The sequence below is a fragment of the Rana temporaria genome, chromosome 5 (genome assembly GCF_905171775.1).
Source record: "Rana temporaria chromosome 5, aRanTem1.1, whole genome shotgun sequence".
Taxonomy (NCBI): Eukaryota; Metazoa; Chordata; class Amphibia; order Anura; family Ranidae; genus Rana; species Rana temporaria.
Window position 1 is genome coordinate 424,184,721 of NC_053493.1, and position 15,861 is coordinate 424,200,581.

A 15,861-nucleotide genomic window follows, 5' to 3' on the forward strand; every position below is an offset into this window, starting at 1 on the left:
AAAAAAAAAAAGGCAATACCTGTTATAATCAAACCAGGCCGCGTAGCTGGGAATGATGATGTGGTTGGTCTGTTCCGTCACATTATCTTCTCCGTTATCGATCATCCTGCTCTGATCTCCTCGACTTGGGTCTTCATCCTCCTATGAAAGGCAGAAAAAATAAAAAAAATAAAAAAGAATACTCGTCAACGGAGCCATCCCGCCATAATCAAAAGTAGTGCAAAACGCAAGATTGGTCCAATCACGGGGGTGAGGAGGCTGCAGAACCACCGAGGACACTTACCTTCCCACTGGCAGCCACCGCTTCCTCCTCCTGCTCATCTGCAAAACACAAAATACCAAAATTACTGAGCTGGAACCAGAGAAAGCTACAGAAGGGAATAATATATATATATATATATATATATATATATATATATATATATATATATATATATATATATATATATATACACACACACACATACACACACACACACACACATACACACACACATATACACACACACACATATATACACACACACACATATACACACACACATACACACACACACACATACACACACACACGTGTGTGTCTACGCAATACAAAGTAAACACCACTGCGTCTTCCGCACTTAAATACGGCCACTACATATTTTTCTTGTTGGTTATATGATTGGTGCCTCCTTCAATATACATCAGTTCATTCACGAACAAGATTTAGAATACAGAACACAATCCAAAACATTTTATAAAAAAAGTTCAGGCATGCAACACTGTACCCAAATTCGTTTGTTTTTTTTAAAGTTTGGCCTTGGTACTATGATTGCGGTGACCAATCATGTTTGGCCATAGCAGTCATAGTACCAAGGCCAAACATGACTGGCCTTGGTACTATGATCACTGTGACCAGTCATGTTTGGCCTTGGTACTAGGTGATCACTGTGACCAATCACAGAGCTCACATTGTTTACCACTATTGCGGTGATTGGCCACAGCAATCACATACCAGGGCAGCTCACAGTAGCCTGGTACAAAAAAAAAAAAAGAAAAACGGTGATCGGCTGTATGGGGGACGAGACAACCCTACCACACACATGAGGACACGCATTTTTTTTTTATATACCGTATCGGCGTATAACGCGCACTTTTTCTCCTGAAAATCGTGGGTGCGCGTTATACGCCGATAGCATACCTCGGAGGGGGACGAGCGCCCGCCGGAAATCACTGAGCAGTCATCTCCTCTCGCGTCACACACGCACAGTCCCGCCTCCGCAAGAGATGGTCCAATGCCGATGGCGGAGGCGGGACTGTGCATGTGTGACGTGACAGCCGAGTGAGATGACGGCTCGGTGATTTTTACGGCGGGCGCTCATCCCCCTCCTTCCCCCTCTGAGGTATGCGTGACAGGCGATGACAGCGTGATTCCGGCAGGCGCTCGTTCCCCTCCTTCCCCGAGACCCTTAGATTGCTTCAAAGCTTAATTTAAAAAAAAATATAGCTTTTTCCCAGAAAACTCCCTCTTAAAATTGGGGTGCGCGTTATACGCCAATAAATACGGTATATATATATTTTTATTAAAATAAAAACAAACACCACACGACATCCCTACAATCAGAAACGGAATCAAAGGCAAATACAGTTCAATGACGGTGTGAAGGATGACTTACCTAGATCAGCCACCACTCCCCCCTTCACCGGTGTGTGTTCGCTGTCCTTCTTCGGGTTCACTGCATAGAGAGGAGAAAACAGTCAGGATTCCTCCCCCATTGGCTTGTGATACCATAAAAAAAACTGCCCATTGTCCAGCATCATATATAGCTCAATATAGGAGGACTGGTCAATAGAGGAGATCCCATCCTACTGCATTACATATCTGTATATTAAAAGCTGACCACCAGCATTCACACCACAGGATTCACAATCAAGTCTTCAATGGTCTTATCCCCAAATAAGACCAAGAAAAAGGATAAAAAGTGACTATGCTATAAACTAAATTCCAAGTTATGGGCAAGCGCGCAACTTGCAGCCCCTTTGACGTTGCAAAAAGGCAGGACGACGTTGACGAAACATTGGGGTGGGACTTCTGTTACGTAATTTCTGGTCGGCTGGAAAGCACGCTGTAGGGCCAGCGGTGTTTCCTGGTGACCTCACATTGGAAGCTGCACAATTTTTTTTTTTTTAACTGAAGTGCAGTTTTTACCAATGTTATATTTCATAAAAACATTTATACTATAGGAGGCTTTTTTCCCCCCCTCCGAATATTGCCATAAGTGGTTTACACCTACCGTCCTCCGGTGCTTCTACCGACTTCACCTGAGGGATCGGCGAGTCGGAGAATGGATCCGCCGGCCCTGGTTTTTGACCATAGAGATCTCCGGCGGAGCAGATGGTCGCCGGAGTCTCTATGATCGGAGGGCGGGCACGATGTTATGACGTCACACCCGGCAAATGCATTTAAAAACCGGCGCCGCGGCGGCTTTTTTTTTTTATAGGCTTTTCAGCCTAGAGGTGATATGTGAGGTCTTATTCCCCCCCCCCCCCCATATCTCACTGAAAAGGGGACCCGTCATGCCATATTCCTATTACAAGGGATGTTTACATCCCAAAACGCGATGGAAGGGGGTGGGGGCACCACACGTACCACCGATAAAAGTGACCTCGTTGCAAATCCGCCACAGAGACCACTTTTTTTTTTTTGGAGGACCGCCCGCCCTTTCAGAAAATACTGGGATTATAGCAGCTATCGACTGACGTAACCCCAGTATTGTACGTCAGAGTACCGACGTACTGCTACGGCGGTTTGCGGTAGATGGTTAAAAGCTGCGAAAGTCAGGAGGTCATCATGGTGGCCTGGGCTCAGGAGGAGAATGCTGCACAGAACGGCGTCCAGCTCCGGTGAGCTCCACCCTCTGTAGCATTCAGAGCCTTCCACGGATGGAGAGGGCTTGTCCTGTAATTGGCCAGAATAGGCCTTAATCCCCCGGCCCATCCTACCTCCATATTGGTATTTTTTTATTTCTCTTCCGTTCATGGACGGTCAAAGCACCAATTGACCTTCGGGTTATTATCCTTCCTTTCAGGAGATGACTAGCACTTCAAGTGTTAAAACACTTCTCAGTATAGCACCTCCCAGGGGGCGGGTCCCCCGGGTACATCCCTCTCTCTGCATCATGCAGCCCCAGTTTTTTTTCTGCCTAGCTTAAGGAGAAGACATGGCTCCTCTGGGTCCATGTGCTCTGGATATTTTTTGCGATTTTTTCGCTTTTATTTGATTTTGTTTTCCTGCATTTTTAGATTCTGGGATCTTCAATCAACTGCCGACTGGGTGACAGGCTGGATCCTCGATTCTTGTAGTCTCTCCATGATCGGCCATCGAGCGTGTGCTGGCTTTTAGCTACGCGCTGGGCGGTCCACGACATGCCCCGTTGCTCCAGGGGTGGCCGGTGAGCTATACGCTCCAGGGCACACGTATGACCGGTCTCTATGGCCGAGTCACAGTGTGCCGGGCCGACAGCCATGCCGTAACTGCGCGGACGTTGGGTCTGTCTGGAATGCCTCCAGCCGGTGGTCGCAGGATGGGCAAGTAGTATTTTTATGGTTGCACTAGATGGACTTGTGTCTTTTTTTCAACTGACCATCTATGCAACAATGTAACCACCAGTATCAAGTAGTGAATGTGACGCATCTGGTGAAGAGTTACCAGGAAGCAGTTATTTACCGTTTTTCGGAAGCATGACCTCCTCCATATTGGGGACAGGTGTGGGGTCCTCCATGTCTTTGGTGAGATCGTCCTGCTCGTCCTCTTCTTTCTGCCATCTCTTCTTGGTATAAAGGCCGCTCTGACTAAAAAAGGGCGACAACCGATACAACCGGGATCGTCATGGGGAGGCAACAACCAGGACACACCATCGCCATACCACAAGCTTAACCCAACACCGCGCCATTACCTTTTCCTGCCGGGCTTCTTCCGGGACTCAGACGGGGTCTGGGGGGACGGGGAACGCTTTCTTTTCTTGGGTGCGCCAACAGACTTCCGATCTTTCCGCTCGGGACTGCGTATGGACTAAAGAAAAAAAAAAAAGGAGGCAGAATAAGGAGGAGAGCGGGACTACCCCTCATAAGACCCCCAAACCAACAAGGCTGAAGCCCGGAGGGAGAAAACCATCCTCATCATCAGATATTTGCTGTGCGACAAGCAGAAGTCGCAGCAGTGATCCGATCAATGAGATGTGTCTCATCCTCCAGTTTCGGGTGTTGCGGTCACCTCATCATTCTTGAGGGAAATCCTCTGCCGGAAATCGGTGGCTTTCCCTTTTTCATCCACCTCGTAGTCCTCCTCGTTCATCCACTCATTGAATAGATCCGTGTCCAGCAACCACTTCGCATGAACCTAGGAGGGGGGGAAACGATAACATTGTGAGAGGGGGTGGGGGGGGGTTCCAGGATCTTTAACCACTTCAATCCCAGGCACTTACGCCCCTTACTGCCCAGGACAATTTTCAGCGCTGCTGCACTTTGAATGACAACTGTGCGGTCGTGCAACACCGTACCCAAACTACATTTTTATCATTTTCTTTCCACAAATAGAGCTTTCCTTTGGTGGTATTTTATAACCTCTGCAGTTTTTATTTTTTGCAAAAAAAAAAGTAGCGGGGGGGTATTTGGCGGCTTACCTCTATCCTCCGCCTCACACGTACGCACACGTCGGCATATGTTGGTGTCCGCACAGGGGCCCCAGCAGGGAGGGCCCTTGCCGCACCGCTGCGTCCTCCTGCAGTCCGGTCGGCCGTGTACCATAACCGCGCTGTACAGGGGATTCAGTTTGCTGTTCCCGGGGCCGGACTGAAAGGAAGTGAACACTCAGTGTGTGCACTTCCTGTCAGTCCGGCCGGGAACAGGAACCTGAATCTCCTGTACCGGACTGCAGGACGCAGCGGGGCGGCAAGGGCCCTCACTGCTGGGGCCCCTGGCAGGCTCGGGGGCCCCAGGCAATTGCTTGCTTTGCCTGTCGGGTTCCGGCGGGCCTGCAGGTGATTCTCAGCCCCCTCAAATGTACCAATGCGCTGATAATCAATATGCCGATTATCAGCACAGACCCCCCACCCCCATATGACAGGGAGAGACGCCAACCTGAATGAAGTAGGGATTTTGGTATGTGGGGGTGCAATGCAGCGTAGTTCTGTTTGAACACTTTTCCCTCCAAAGCTTCCTATGACAGCATGAGCAGGTGGACAGGTCCTCTTTATGGAAATGAATCCCTCCCTTTCCCCTCCACAACATCCCATCAAGCACAGTCCTGTGTCTGGGAGTCCAACAAGCTCTGAACAGGGAAGCAATTACTGCAGAGTGCTTCCAGGTTCACTGGATCCTCCCCCGAGCTCCCGGCACAGTATACCAGGCTCTTGGCTTTCAAGGGGCTCTTGGCAGGGATTGCTTTTTTCTTTTTACCCCCCTTGGAATACCAGGAGGTGTATAAATGAACCTTGCTAGGTGAGGGGATAAAAGGGGCAAATTCCAGTTCTCACCTTCCAAGGCTTCTCCGGAACGGGAGCATCTTCAACTTCGGCATCGAGATCCGAGACCGGCACCCAGGAGTCATAGCTGGGGAGGGGGCAAAACAGAAAAGGTTACCAAATTTGATGACAAGACAAGGCTTAACCTGGAACTGCAGAAAACGTTTCAGCAGCCAATACAAATTTTACAATGCTGAAGAAACCTTCCAGTACTATAGCGAAGGTCATTTTTGCATATACAGATTTTATTTTTTTATAAAAATGCAATTCAAAATAAAAAAAAATTGCATTAAAAAAAATTAAATACACATTATATACACTTTGTTCTGAAGGTTAAATATTGCAACTTATTTTTATAAAAGTTTACATACTGTATAAAAAAAATCTTAAATTTAGCATTTTTTTTTTTATATGATTTTTTTATACAGTATGTAAATGTTGCAATTTTATTTAGTATATAAAATGAATTGAAAATTGAAATTGAATTGAATTGAAAATTTATATATTGCAACATTTACATACTGTATAAAAAAATCATAAAAAAAATACTAAATTTAACGATTTTTTATACAGTATGTAAATGTTGCAATATATAAATTTTCAATTTTATATACTAAATAAAATTGAATTAAATATAATTTTTAATTTGTATACATTACATACACTTTGTTTTGCAGAGAATATTGCAACATTAATAAATATACTTCTAAAAAAAAAAAAAAAAAAAAAAAAAAAGTAAATCAATGTTGCAATATTCTCTGCAAAACAAAGTGTATGTAATGTATACAAATTAAAAAAAATCACTTTAATTAAAAATTTAATTTTATTTTGAATTGAGACATATACACACACACACACACACACACACACATATATATATTTTTTTTATTCTCTACCAAATCAAAATAAAATTGCATTAAAATAAAAATTATAGAATATATATTTATGAATATATAATTTTTTATTTTAATGCCGTTTTCTTTTGAATTGCATTTTTTTATATATATATATATATATATATATATATATATATATATATATATATATTATAGTGACAGGGGAGGAACCTCCACAACACAGCCTATAAATGACAGCCATCAACTCTTTTTTTACATATATCCCCCCTCCACACAAAAACAGAGCCGATGCCGTCAATCAAAGGCTGTGTTGTGCAGGTTCCTCCCCTGTCACCATTTTTCTCTTGGTGTCAGGAACACTAATAAGAATAAGCGACCAATGCAGATTATAGGAAAGAGGAAGCACACAGAAATGACACTTAGTGCTCTGGAGTGGGAGCAGAACACACTATAGAGCAGTGTTTTTCAACTCCAGTCCTCGGGGCACCCCAACAGGTCATGTTTTCAGGATTTCCCTCAGATGAAACGGCTGTGGTAATTACTAAGGCAGTGAAATTGATCAAATCACCTGTGCAAAATAATGGAAAGCCTGAAAACATGACCTGTCGGTGTGCCTTGAGGACTGGAGTTGAACAAAGCACATCCCTCTATAGCAGCGTTTCCCATGTCTGGAGCTTTACAACCCACTTTACAAAGGACGGCTCTTCCATTCGGCCTGTCCCTGTACAGAGACGGAACTCCGCTCACCTGTCCGGGTGATAACCCCAGTGTACAAGAACTTGCTTCTCTTTTTTCATCACGGGTCTCAGCCATTCGTCTGCTAAAGATAAAAAAATAAAAAAATTCAACAAGAGTCGGCCGTGACACCGGAAGACAACGACCCCCCAAAGGGAGGCCAATTCTACAGAGCCAATACCAATCCAGCCAGAGAGAAATCCCACTCTAGGGACAGTTCCCAGCCACTAGAGGGAGCACAGCGATTGGACCAGGAGTGTGCACAGCGGTGACTCCGGCCGCCATTTTGGAAGGAGCAATCTTCTGATGAGATGCTGAGGACGGGAGACTGAGGCACAGAGATCTGAGGTACAGGTACTCTTTTTTGGAAACCAGTTCATATTGCCATCTGTGCGGGAGATTCCCCCATCTATGTCTGGGAAAATCTTCCCCCCGCCTGCCCTGGCACCCCCAAAAACCCCTCAGAACACTCGGTGGACGGGAAGCATGGGAGACCATGGGAGAATATGGTCCCGCTGGCTACCAATCCAAGTCATCTTGGACAGTTCTGCATTTGTTCAACATGGCCAAGGAGCTTTTAAACCCATAATGTCCGAAGGGTCTTCCAAGACCCCCAATGCAAAATCTGCAACCCCGCCCATAGACTGAGCACAAATGATTTTCGATCATCTGTTGCATCAATGAGGTTCCGACACAGCTCCAAACCCAGAAGCCCCCGAATCCGACACGGCTCCAAACCCAGAAGCCCCCCAATCCGACACAGCGCCAAACACAGAAGCGCCCAATCCGACACAGCTCCAAACCCAGAAGCCCCCCAATCCGACAGCTCCAAACCCAGAAGCCCCCCAATCCGACACAGCGCCAAACCCAGAAGCCCCCCAATCCGACACAGCTCCAAACCCAGAAGCCCCCCAATCCGACACAGCTCCAAACCCAGAAGCCCCCCAATCCGACAGCTCCAAACCCAGAAGCCCCCCAATCCGACACAGCGCCAAACACAGAAGCGCCCAATCCGACACAGCTCCAAACCCAGAAGCCCCCAATCCGACAGCTCCAAACCCAGAAGCCCCCAATCCGACAGCTCCAAACCCAGAAGCCCCCAATCCGACAGCTCCAAACCCAGAAGCCCCCAATCCGACACAGCGCCAAACCCAGAAGCCCCCCAATTCGACAGCGCCAAACCCAGAAGCCCCCAATCCGACACAGCTCCAAACCCAGAAGCCCCCCAATCCGACACAGCGCCAAACCCAGAAGCCCCCCAATCCGACACAGCTCCAAACCCAGAAGCCCCCCAATCCGACACAGCTCCAAACCCAGAAGCCCCCCAATCCGACACAGCTCCAAACCCAGAAGCCCCCCAATCCGACACAGCTCCAAACCCAGAAGCCCCCCCAATCCGACAGCTCCAAACCCAGAAGCCCCCCCAATCCGACACAGCTCCAAACCCAGAAGCCCCCCCAATCCGACACAGCTCCGAACCCAGAAGCGCACATCCGAGACAGCTCCGAACCCAGAAGCGCACATCCAAGACAGCTCCGAACCCAGAAGCGCACATCCGAGACAGCTCCGAACCCAGAAGCGCACATTCGAGACAGCTCCGAACCCAGAAGCGCACATCCGAGACAGCTCCGAACCCAGAAGCGCACATCCGAGACAGCTCCGAACCCAGAAGCGCACATCTGATAAGACGCAGGTCAAGCCAAGCACAACTTACCTTCATCCAGTGAGGTAGGAACGGGGTGAACATGGTGAGAGGCCTTCCCCTTATCTTCTGTAATTGTACCCTAAAAACACAACAAAGGGGGGGAGGAGTCACCCACCGGAAAATGACAAGCGACCTACAGAAACGTCTCTGCCGCAGTCCTGATAGGACGCTCACCTGATGACGCTTGACGATGTCTTTCAATTTATTGGCCAACTTCAACTCGATTTCTGGGACGAGGAAGACGGTGGGTCGGGTCAGACAGTTGTTCTGAAAGATGAAACCACATGAAGGAAGGTGAGGAAAAAAAACAAAAAAAAAAAAAAACACTCAAAAGCTTAAGAAACTTAATCTCAATCAGGATTAGAGGAACAAGATCTGGGGGGGGTCTCCAAACTTTCTAAACAAAAAAACATCCGATTTACCATTTCAGACTTTTAGGGGGCCGGACTAAAGCAAGCGGGAGCCATTGCGTCCCCATCAAGGAAAGGAACAGAGAGCCCCCATCAAGGAAAGGAACAGAGAGCCCCCATCAAGGAAAGGAACAGAGAGCCCCCCCCCCCCCCATCAAGGAAAGGAACAGAGAGCCCCCCCCCCCCCCATCAAGGAAAGGAACAGAGAGCCCCCCCCCCCCCCATCAAGGAAAGGAACAGAGAGCCCCCCCCCCATCAAGGAAAGGAACAGAGAGCCCCCCCCCCATCAAGGAAAGGAACAGAGAGCCCCCCCCCCCCATCAAGGAAAGGAACAGAGAGCCCCCCCCCCCATCAAGGAAAGAAACAGAGAGCCCCCCACCCCCATCAAGGAAAGGAACAGAGAGCCCCCCACCCCCATCAAGGAAAGGAACAGAGGCCCCCCCATATCAAGGAAAGGAACAGAGGCCCCCCCCATATCAAGGAAAGGAACAGAGGCCCCCCCATCTCAAGGAAAGGAACAGAGGCCCCCCCATCTCAAGGAAAGGAACAGAGGCCCCCCCATCTCAAGGAAAGGAACAGAGGCCCCCCCATCTCAAGGAAAGGAACAGAGGCCCCCCCATCTCGGAAAGGAACAGAGGCCCCCCCATCAAGGAAAGGAACAGAGGCCCCCCCATCTCAAGGAAAGGAACAGAGGCCCCCCCATCAAGGAAAGGAACAGAGGCCCCCCCATCAAGGAAAGGAACAGAGGCCCCCCCATCAAGGAAAGGAACAGAGGCCCCCCCATCAAGGAAAGGAACAGAGGCCCCCCCATCAAGGAAAGGAACAGAGGCCCCCACCCCCCCCATGAAGGAAGGGAACAGTGCCCCCCCCCATCGTCTGCATCAATGGAAGGAACAGTGGCCCTTCCATAGACGATGGGGGGGGGGGGGGGGCACTGTTCCTTCCATTAATGCCGACAATGGGGGGGGTGGGGGACAGTGGCCCCATGGACTGAAAAAGGGCAAATGGTCTCATTCGGCCCCCCCGGCCACAGTTTGAAGACGGCTGAACTAAAGCAAGCACAAGGTGGAAGACCCCCATTTGAAAGAGGTCAAGGCACCACCCCTCAATATGAGCACATGATATAAGCTTCCAGTTAATCAAGACACTAGGAACTGTTTTTTTATTGTGCCAAGACAAAACAATGTATATATTTATAAAAAAAAAACACACACACACACACACACACACACACACACACACACACACACACACTTCGTCCACCAATTTTTTTCTCATTGTGTTCATTAGACCTAAAAAAGTCCAAAAAACTCATCTTTTACTCATCTGGAAATGCCTGTTGCTATGCGGTCCCACGAAATCTGCCTTTGTAATCACCTAGGATCCTGACATCATCTCCCTCTAATGCTCCTGGGAAATGTGTGTCATCATTTCCCAGGATGCAGTGCGCTGTCCAATTATCACTCCAAATCCAAGACTTCCAGGAAGTACTTGTGGGCTTCACAATGCCCACAAGCAAAATGACACCGGTGTAGACATAGTTTTATAAACTATATTTTTTTGAATATCTATGCGGATCGGCGGCGGGTTGTAAAATAGTAAGTGACCGGATATTATAAAAACACAGGATGAAAGGACATACATTTAAAAAATGCTAATTGTGGTTGGAGATCCCGCTTTAATCATGGCTGCGTAGCTCAGACCAAGATCCACACATAAACCCCCAAGCTCAGCCTTTGCTGGAACATCAAGACGCCAACTAAAAAGTAACTGAGGATTTCCCCGACTCACCTGCACCAGCGTCTTCTCAATCGCCATAAACATCTCCACATTGCGGTCCATCCGGGACGGGTTCTGCAAATCAAACCTCCTCCTGTGTGGGGGGAGAAGAAGATCACCGACATTCAATCCTGAGCAGTAAAGTGCAGAGAATTCACACAAAAGCAATAAAATCATCTCCTACCATCCTTGGTCACTCCTGTGCTTGTACGCCGCCCCCAGGATGTGGCACAGGGGGCCACCAGGCTTAAAATCCAAGAAGCACTTCATCTGTTAGAGGGAAAAAAAAAAAATTAGATATAAAGAAAGATATATAGATATAAAGAAAGATATATAGATATAAAGAAAGATATATAGATATAAAGAAAGATATATAGATATAAAGAAAGATATATAGATATAAAGAAAGATATATAGATATAAAGAAAGATATATAGATATAAAGAAAGATATATAGATATAAAGAAAGATATATAGATATAAAGAAAGATATATAGATATAAAGAAAGATATATAGATATAAAGAAAGATATATAGATATAAAGAAAGATATAAAGATATAAAAAAATAAAAATAAAAAAAAGATACAAATAAAAAAAATTATATATATATATAAATAAAAATAATTAAAAAAACAAAAAGCGACACATTTAAAAGATTGCAAGCCGGCAGAATATTTACCTGCAAGCATCTTCTGCAATAAAATACACCCACCTGCCTGCTCAGTGTTCTGCGGCATGCACAGCTTGGCCTATATCACCGGGGCGGGCTCTGTGTGCCGGGATGACGACGTCACCCCGCACCGGCCAATGAAGACTGGCACACTAAATAGAAGTTTCGGGGGGGGGGGGGGGGGGGAACACTTCAGACCAAAAAGGCTAGAGCCTTAACCACTCCCCCCTAGGTGGGCGTCATAGGATGTCCTCGACTTTGAGTGGTGATATCTGGATGATGGGTGCAGCTGAAGGCCTCATCCAGATATATTTCACCCAGAAACGCCCTATAAAATGTAAAAGCCATCCTATTGGCTGTATCACCACCCCTCCCCCTCGCGGTTTAGGAGATATTTGCAATAATAAGGCACCGGTGTCAACGGCGCACTGAGCGTGCCGCTTCTAACGTGCCGTTAGTCGCAGGGGCATGCGCCGGAGACGCAATACGTGGAAGTCACTCCTGGAGAGATGGCGCCGACGGAGGAGGGCAACGAGCACCGCTTCGGGGGCCATGTTGAACAAATGCCGAACTGTCCAAGATGACTTAGATTGGTAGCCAGCGGGACCATATTCCGGTCATGTGACCATGGTCTCCCATCCTTCTCGTCCACAGAGTGTTCTGAGGGGTTTATTCAGCCCATGGGGCCACTGTTGCTTCCACCGATGCCGATGCTGGGGGGCCACTGTTCCCCCCACGTCAACGGAAGGAACAGTGGCCCCCCCCATCGTCGGCATCAATGGGAGGAACAGTGGCCCCCCATCAATGGGAGGAACAGTGGCCCCCCATCAATGGGAGGAACAGTGGCCCCCCATCATGTCGGCATCAATGGGAGGAACAGTGACCACCATCGTCAATGGAAGGAACACTGTTCCTTCCCTTGATGCCGACGTTGGGGGCGCAATATTTCCCGCTTGTTTTAGTCCGGCCCGCTAAAGTCTGAAAAAATCTCTCCCAATATTTTATTATAGAAGAATCTCTTCTGCTGGGGGTACAGAGTACGGCTCTCCCAGATTATACACTTGTAGACTTTGCAAGAGGTGGAAGACGGGGGCCCTGTTGGTGGCACTTGCAGGGCTCAGAGCGCGACTCGGGTCATGCGTCAGTAAGCCCCGCCCACTGCCAGACATGCGACCTGAAACTGCGCTGGGTTATGGATGCATGCCTCACAACCCGCCATATACAGAAGGACGTCGGCCATCTCTGGCCCTGGAGGTTCTCATCAGACTGAAGGAGGGCGGAGACTTCGCTACATTTTGTTACTCTGCAGATGTGATCCTGTGGCTACATTGTATGATTCTGTCTCGCTACATTGTAACAGATTTGTCACAATGCACAAGATTTGGCTTGTGGGTTCCTTTTTGGTTTTTTAGAATATGCAATAACCCCCCCCCAAAAAAAAAAAAAACAACTTCCAGCGGCACCTCGAGATACTCACAGGCAGCTTGGTGAAGGCCGGGTTGGTGACGTGCCGTCCGAAAGCATCTTCCTGGAACTGCAGCAGCTGAGAGACCAGAGAAGCCAGAGTCTTGTTGGTGGGGGAATCCGCCTGAACATACTGCAAGGAGACAAGACATCAGATTACACAGAGCCCACCTATCAGATTACACAGAGCCCACCCTGCCAGGAGACCACATCAGATTACACAGAGCCCACCCATCAGATTACACAGAGCCCACCCATCAGATTACACAGAGCCCACCCTGCAAGGAGACCACCCAGATTACACACAGCCCACCCTGCAAGGAGACAAGACATCAGATTACACAGAGCCCACCTATCAGATTACACAGAGCCCACCCTGCCAGGAGACCACCCAGATTACACAGAGCCCACCCATCAGATTACACAAAGCCCACCCATCAGATTACACAGAGCCCACCCTGCCAGGAGACCACCCATCAGATTGCACAGAGCCCACCTATCAGATTGCACAGAGCCCACCTATCAGATTGCACAGAGCCCACCTATCAGATTGCACAGAGCCCACCTATCAGATTGCACAGAGCCCACCTATCAGATTGCACAGAGCCCACCTATCAGATTGCACAGAGCCCACCTATCAGATTGCACAGAGCCCACCTATCAGATTGCACAGAGCCCACACTGCAAGGAGACCACCCATCAGATTACACAGAGCCCACCCTGCCAGGAGACCACCCATCAGATTACACAGAGCCCACCCATCAGATTACACAGAGCCCACACTGCAAGGAGACCACCCATCAGATTACACAGAGCCCACCCTGCCAGGAGACCACCCATCAGATTACACAGAGCCCACCCATCAGATTACACACAGCCCACACTGCAAGGATACCACCCATCAGATTACACAGAGCCCACACTGCCAGGAGACCACATCAGATTACACAGAGCCCACCTATCAGATTACACAGAGCCCACTCATCAGATTACACACAGCCCACACTGCAAGGATACCACCCATCAGATTACACAGAGCCCACCCATCAGATTACACAGAGCCCACACTGCAAGGATACCACCCATCAGATTACACAGAGCCCACACTGCCAGGAGACCACATCAGATTACACAGAGCCCACTCATCAGATTACACACAGCCCACACTGCAAGGATACCACCCATCAGATTACACAGAGCCCACACTGCAAGGATACCACCCATCAGATTACACACAGCCCACCCTGCCAGGAGACCACCCATCAGATTACACAGAGCCCACCCATCAGATTACACAGAGCCCACACTGCAAGGATACCACCCATCAGATTACACAGAGCCCACACTGCCAGGAGACCACATCAGATTACACAGAGCCCACCCATCACATTACACTGGTATCAGGACATCCTTAAATGTTATATATATATTTTTTTCGTTATTTTCCCACTGTATAGTAGTTTGTGAACTCTATAACTTTCCTGCAGACTAAATAAAAACTGAATTGATTTATATCATAGAAAAGAAGAATACAATTTAGCCTAAATCTATGAAAATTAGCAAAATTTTCATTAATTTAGCAAAAAATAACTTTAGGTGGTGATTAACCACTTCACTACGGGGCATTTTCACCCCCCTTCCTGCTCAGGCCAATTTTCAGCGCAGTCACACTTTTGTGTAGAAGAGCGACATTGTACTTAAATGTAAAATAAAAAAATTGAAAAAAATTCCCACAAATGGATTTCTTTCGGTGATATTTGATCGTCTCTGCGGTTTATTTATTTGCACCATAAACAAAAAAAGCAGCAATTTTGAAAAAGTTTTTTATTATTAAATTACTTTTTGCTACAATATCTTAATTTTTTAAAAAAAAAAAACTTTTCCTTAGTTTAGGCTGATCAGTGTATATTGATTGGATTGCGCAAAAGTTATCGAGTCTACAAAATAGGTTACAGTTTTATGGCATTTTTAGTATTTATTTTTTACTAGTAATGGCGGCGACCTGCAATTTTTATCGTGACTGCGACATTATGGTGGACACATCAGACACTTTTGACACCCATTTTGGGACCATTGTCATTTATACAGCGATCAATGCTATCAATATGCACCGATTACTGTGTAAATGTGACTGGCAGGGAAGGGGTTAACACTGGGGGGTGATCAAGGGGTTAAATGTGTTACCTAGGGAGTGATTCTAACTGTAGGGGAGGGGCGTTCCTCTGTACTGGGAACACACGGATCGGTCTCCTCGCACCTGACAGGACATGGATCCACATCCCTGCTCTGTGATCGCAGCCACCAGGCATGCGCAACGGGTCCTGAGCAAAGCGGCTCTCTACAATGCCGGGAAGCCGAGGACGTCCGCCCCGAGGGACAGAGGGTTCCTGCGGCTGTCATTACAATGTGGCGGTAGGGAAGTGGATAAATACCGGCAAAATAAATCTGTGTGAAAACAAAACGATAAAAAAGTCATTTGGGTACAGTGTAGCACGACCGCACAATTGTCAAACTGTGACAAAACGTCCAAAAAAAAAAAAAAAAAAACTTAAGATCCGGTTCACACAGGGGCAACACGACTTTGTGCGCGACTTTGCAAGGCGACCACAGCGCGACTTGGAGCGACTTGAAGTCGCCTCCAGGACAGGGGACTTGGCCAGTGGCCAATCAAAGAGTAATCAGCTCTGTGGGGGAGGGGTTTGCCAGGGAAAACTATTTTTACTTCCTGGAAAGTTGCT

At 47.6% G+C, this 15,861-nt stretch overlaps 1 protein-coding gene across 1 annotated transcript in view; it reads right to left on the reverse strand.

Annotated features, from left to right (window-relative positions):
- The window catches only part of SMARCC1 (SWI/SNF related, matrix associated, actin dependent regulator of chromatin subfamily c member 1), a gene marked incomplete at both ends in the record, with an annotated part of 29,496 nt that extends 16,240 nt beyond the window's left edge, over nt 1–13,256 (reverse strand). The window contains 13 exon segments of the mRNA XM_040355332.1: nt 20–141; nt 284–321; nt 1,656–1,715; nt 3,707–3,831; nt 3,936–4,051; nt 4,253–4,378; nt 5,514–5,589; nt 7,106–7,178; nt 8,808–8,877; nt 8,973–9,065; nt 11,000–11,081; nt 11,172–11,257; nt 13,137–13,256. Of these exon segments, the coding sequence (XP_040211266.1) occupies nt 20–141; nt 284–321; nt 1,656–1,715; nt 3,707–3,831; nt 3,936–4,051; nt 4,253–4,378; nt 5,514–5,589; nt 7,106–7,178; nt 8,808–8,877; nt 8,973–9,065; nt 11,000–11,081; nt 11,172–11,257; nt 13,137–13,256 (1,187 nt within the window).
- Nucleotides 13,257–15,861: the final 2,605 nt, after the last annotated feature.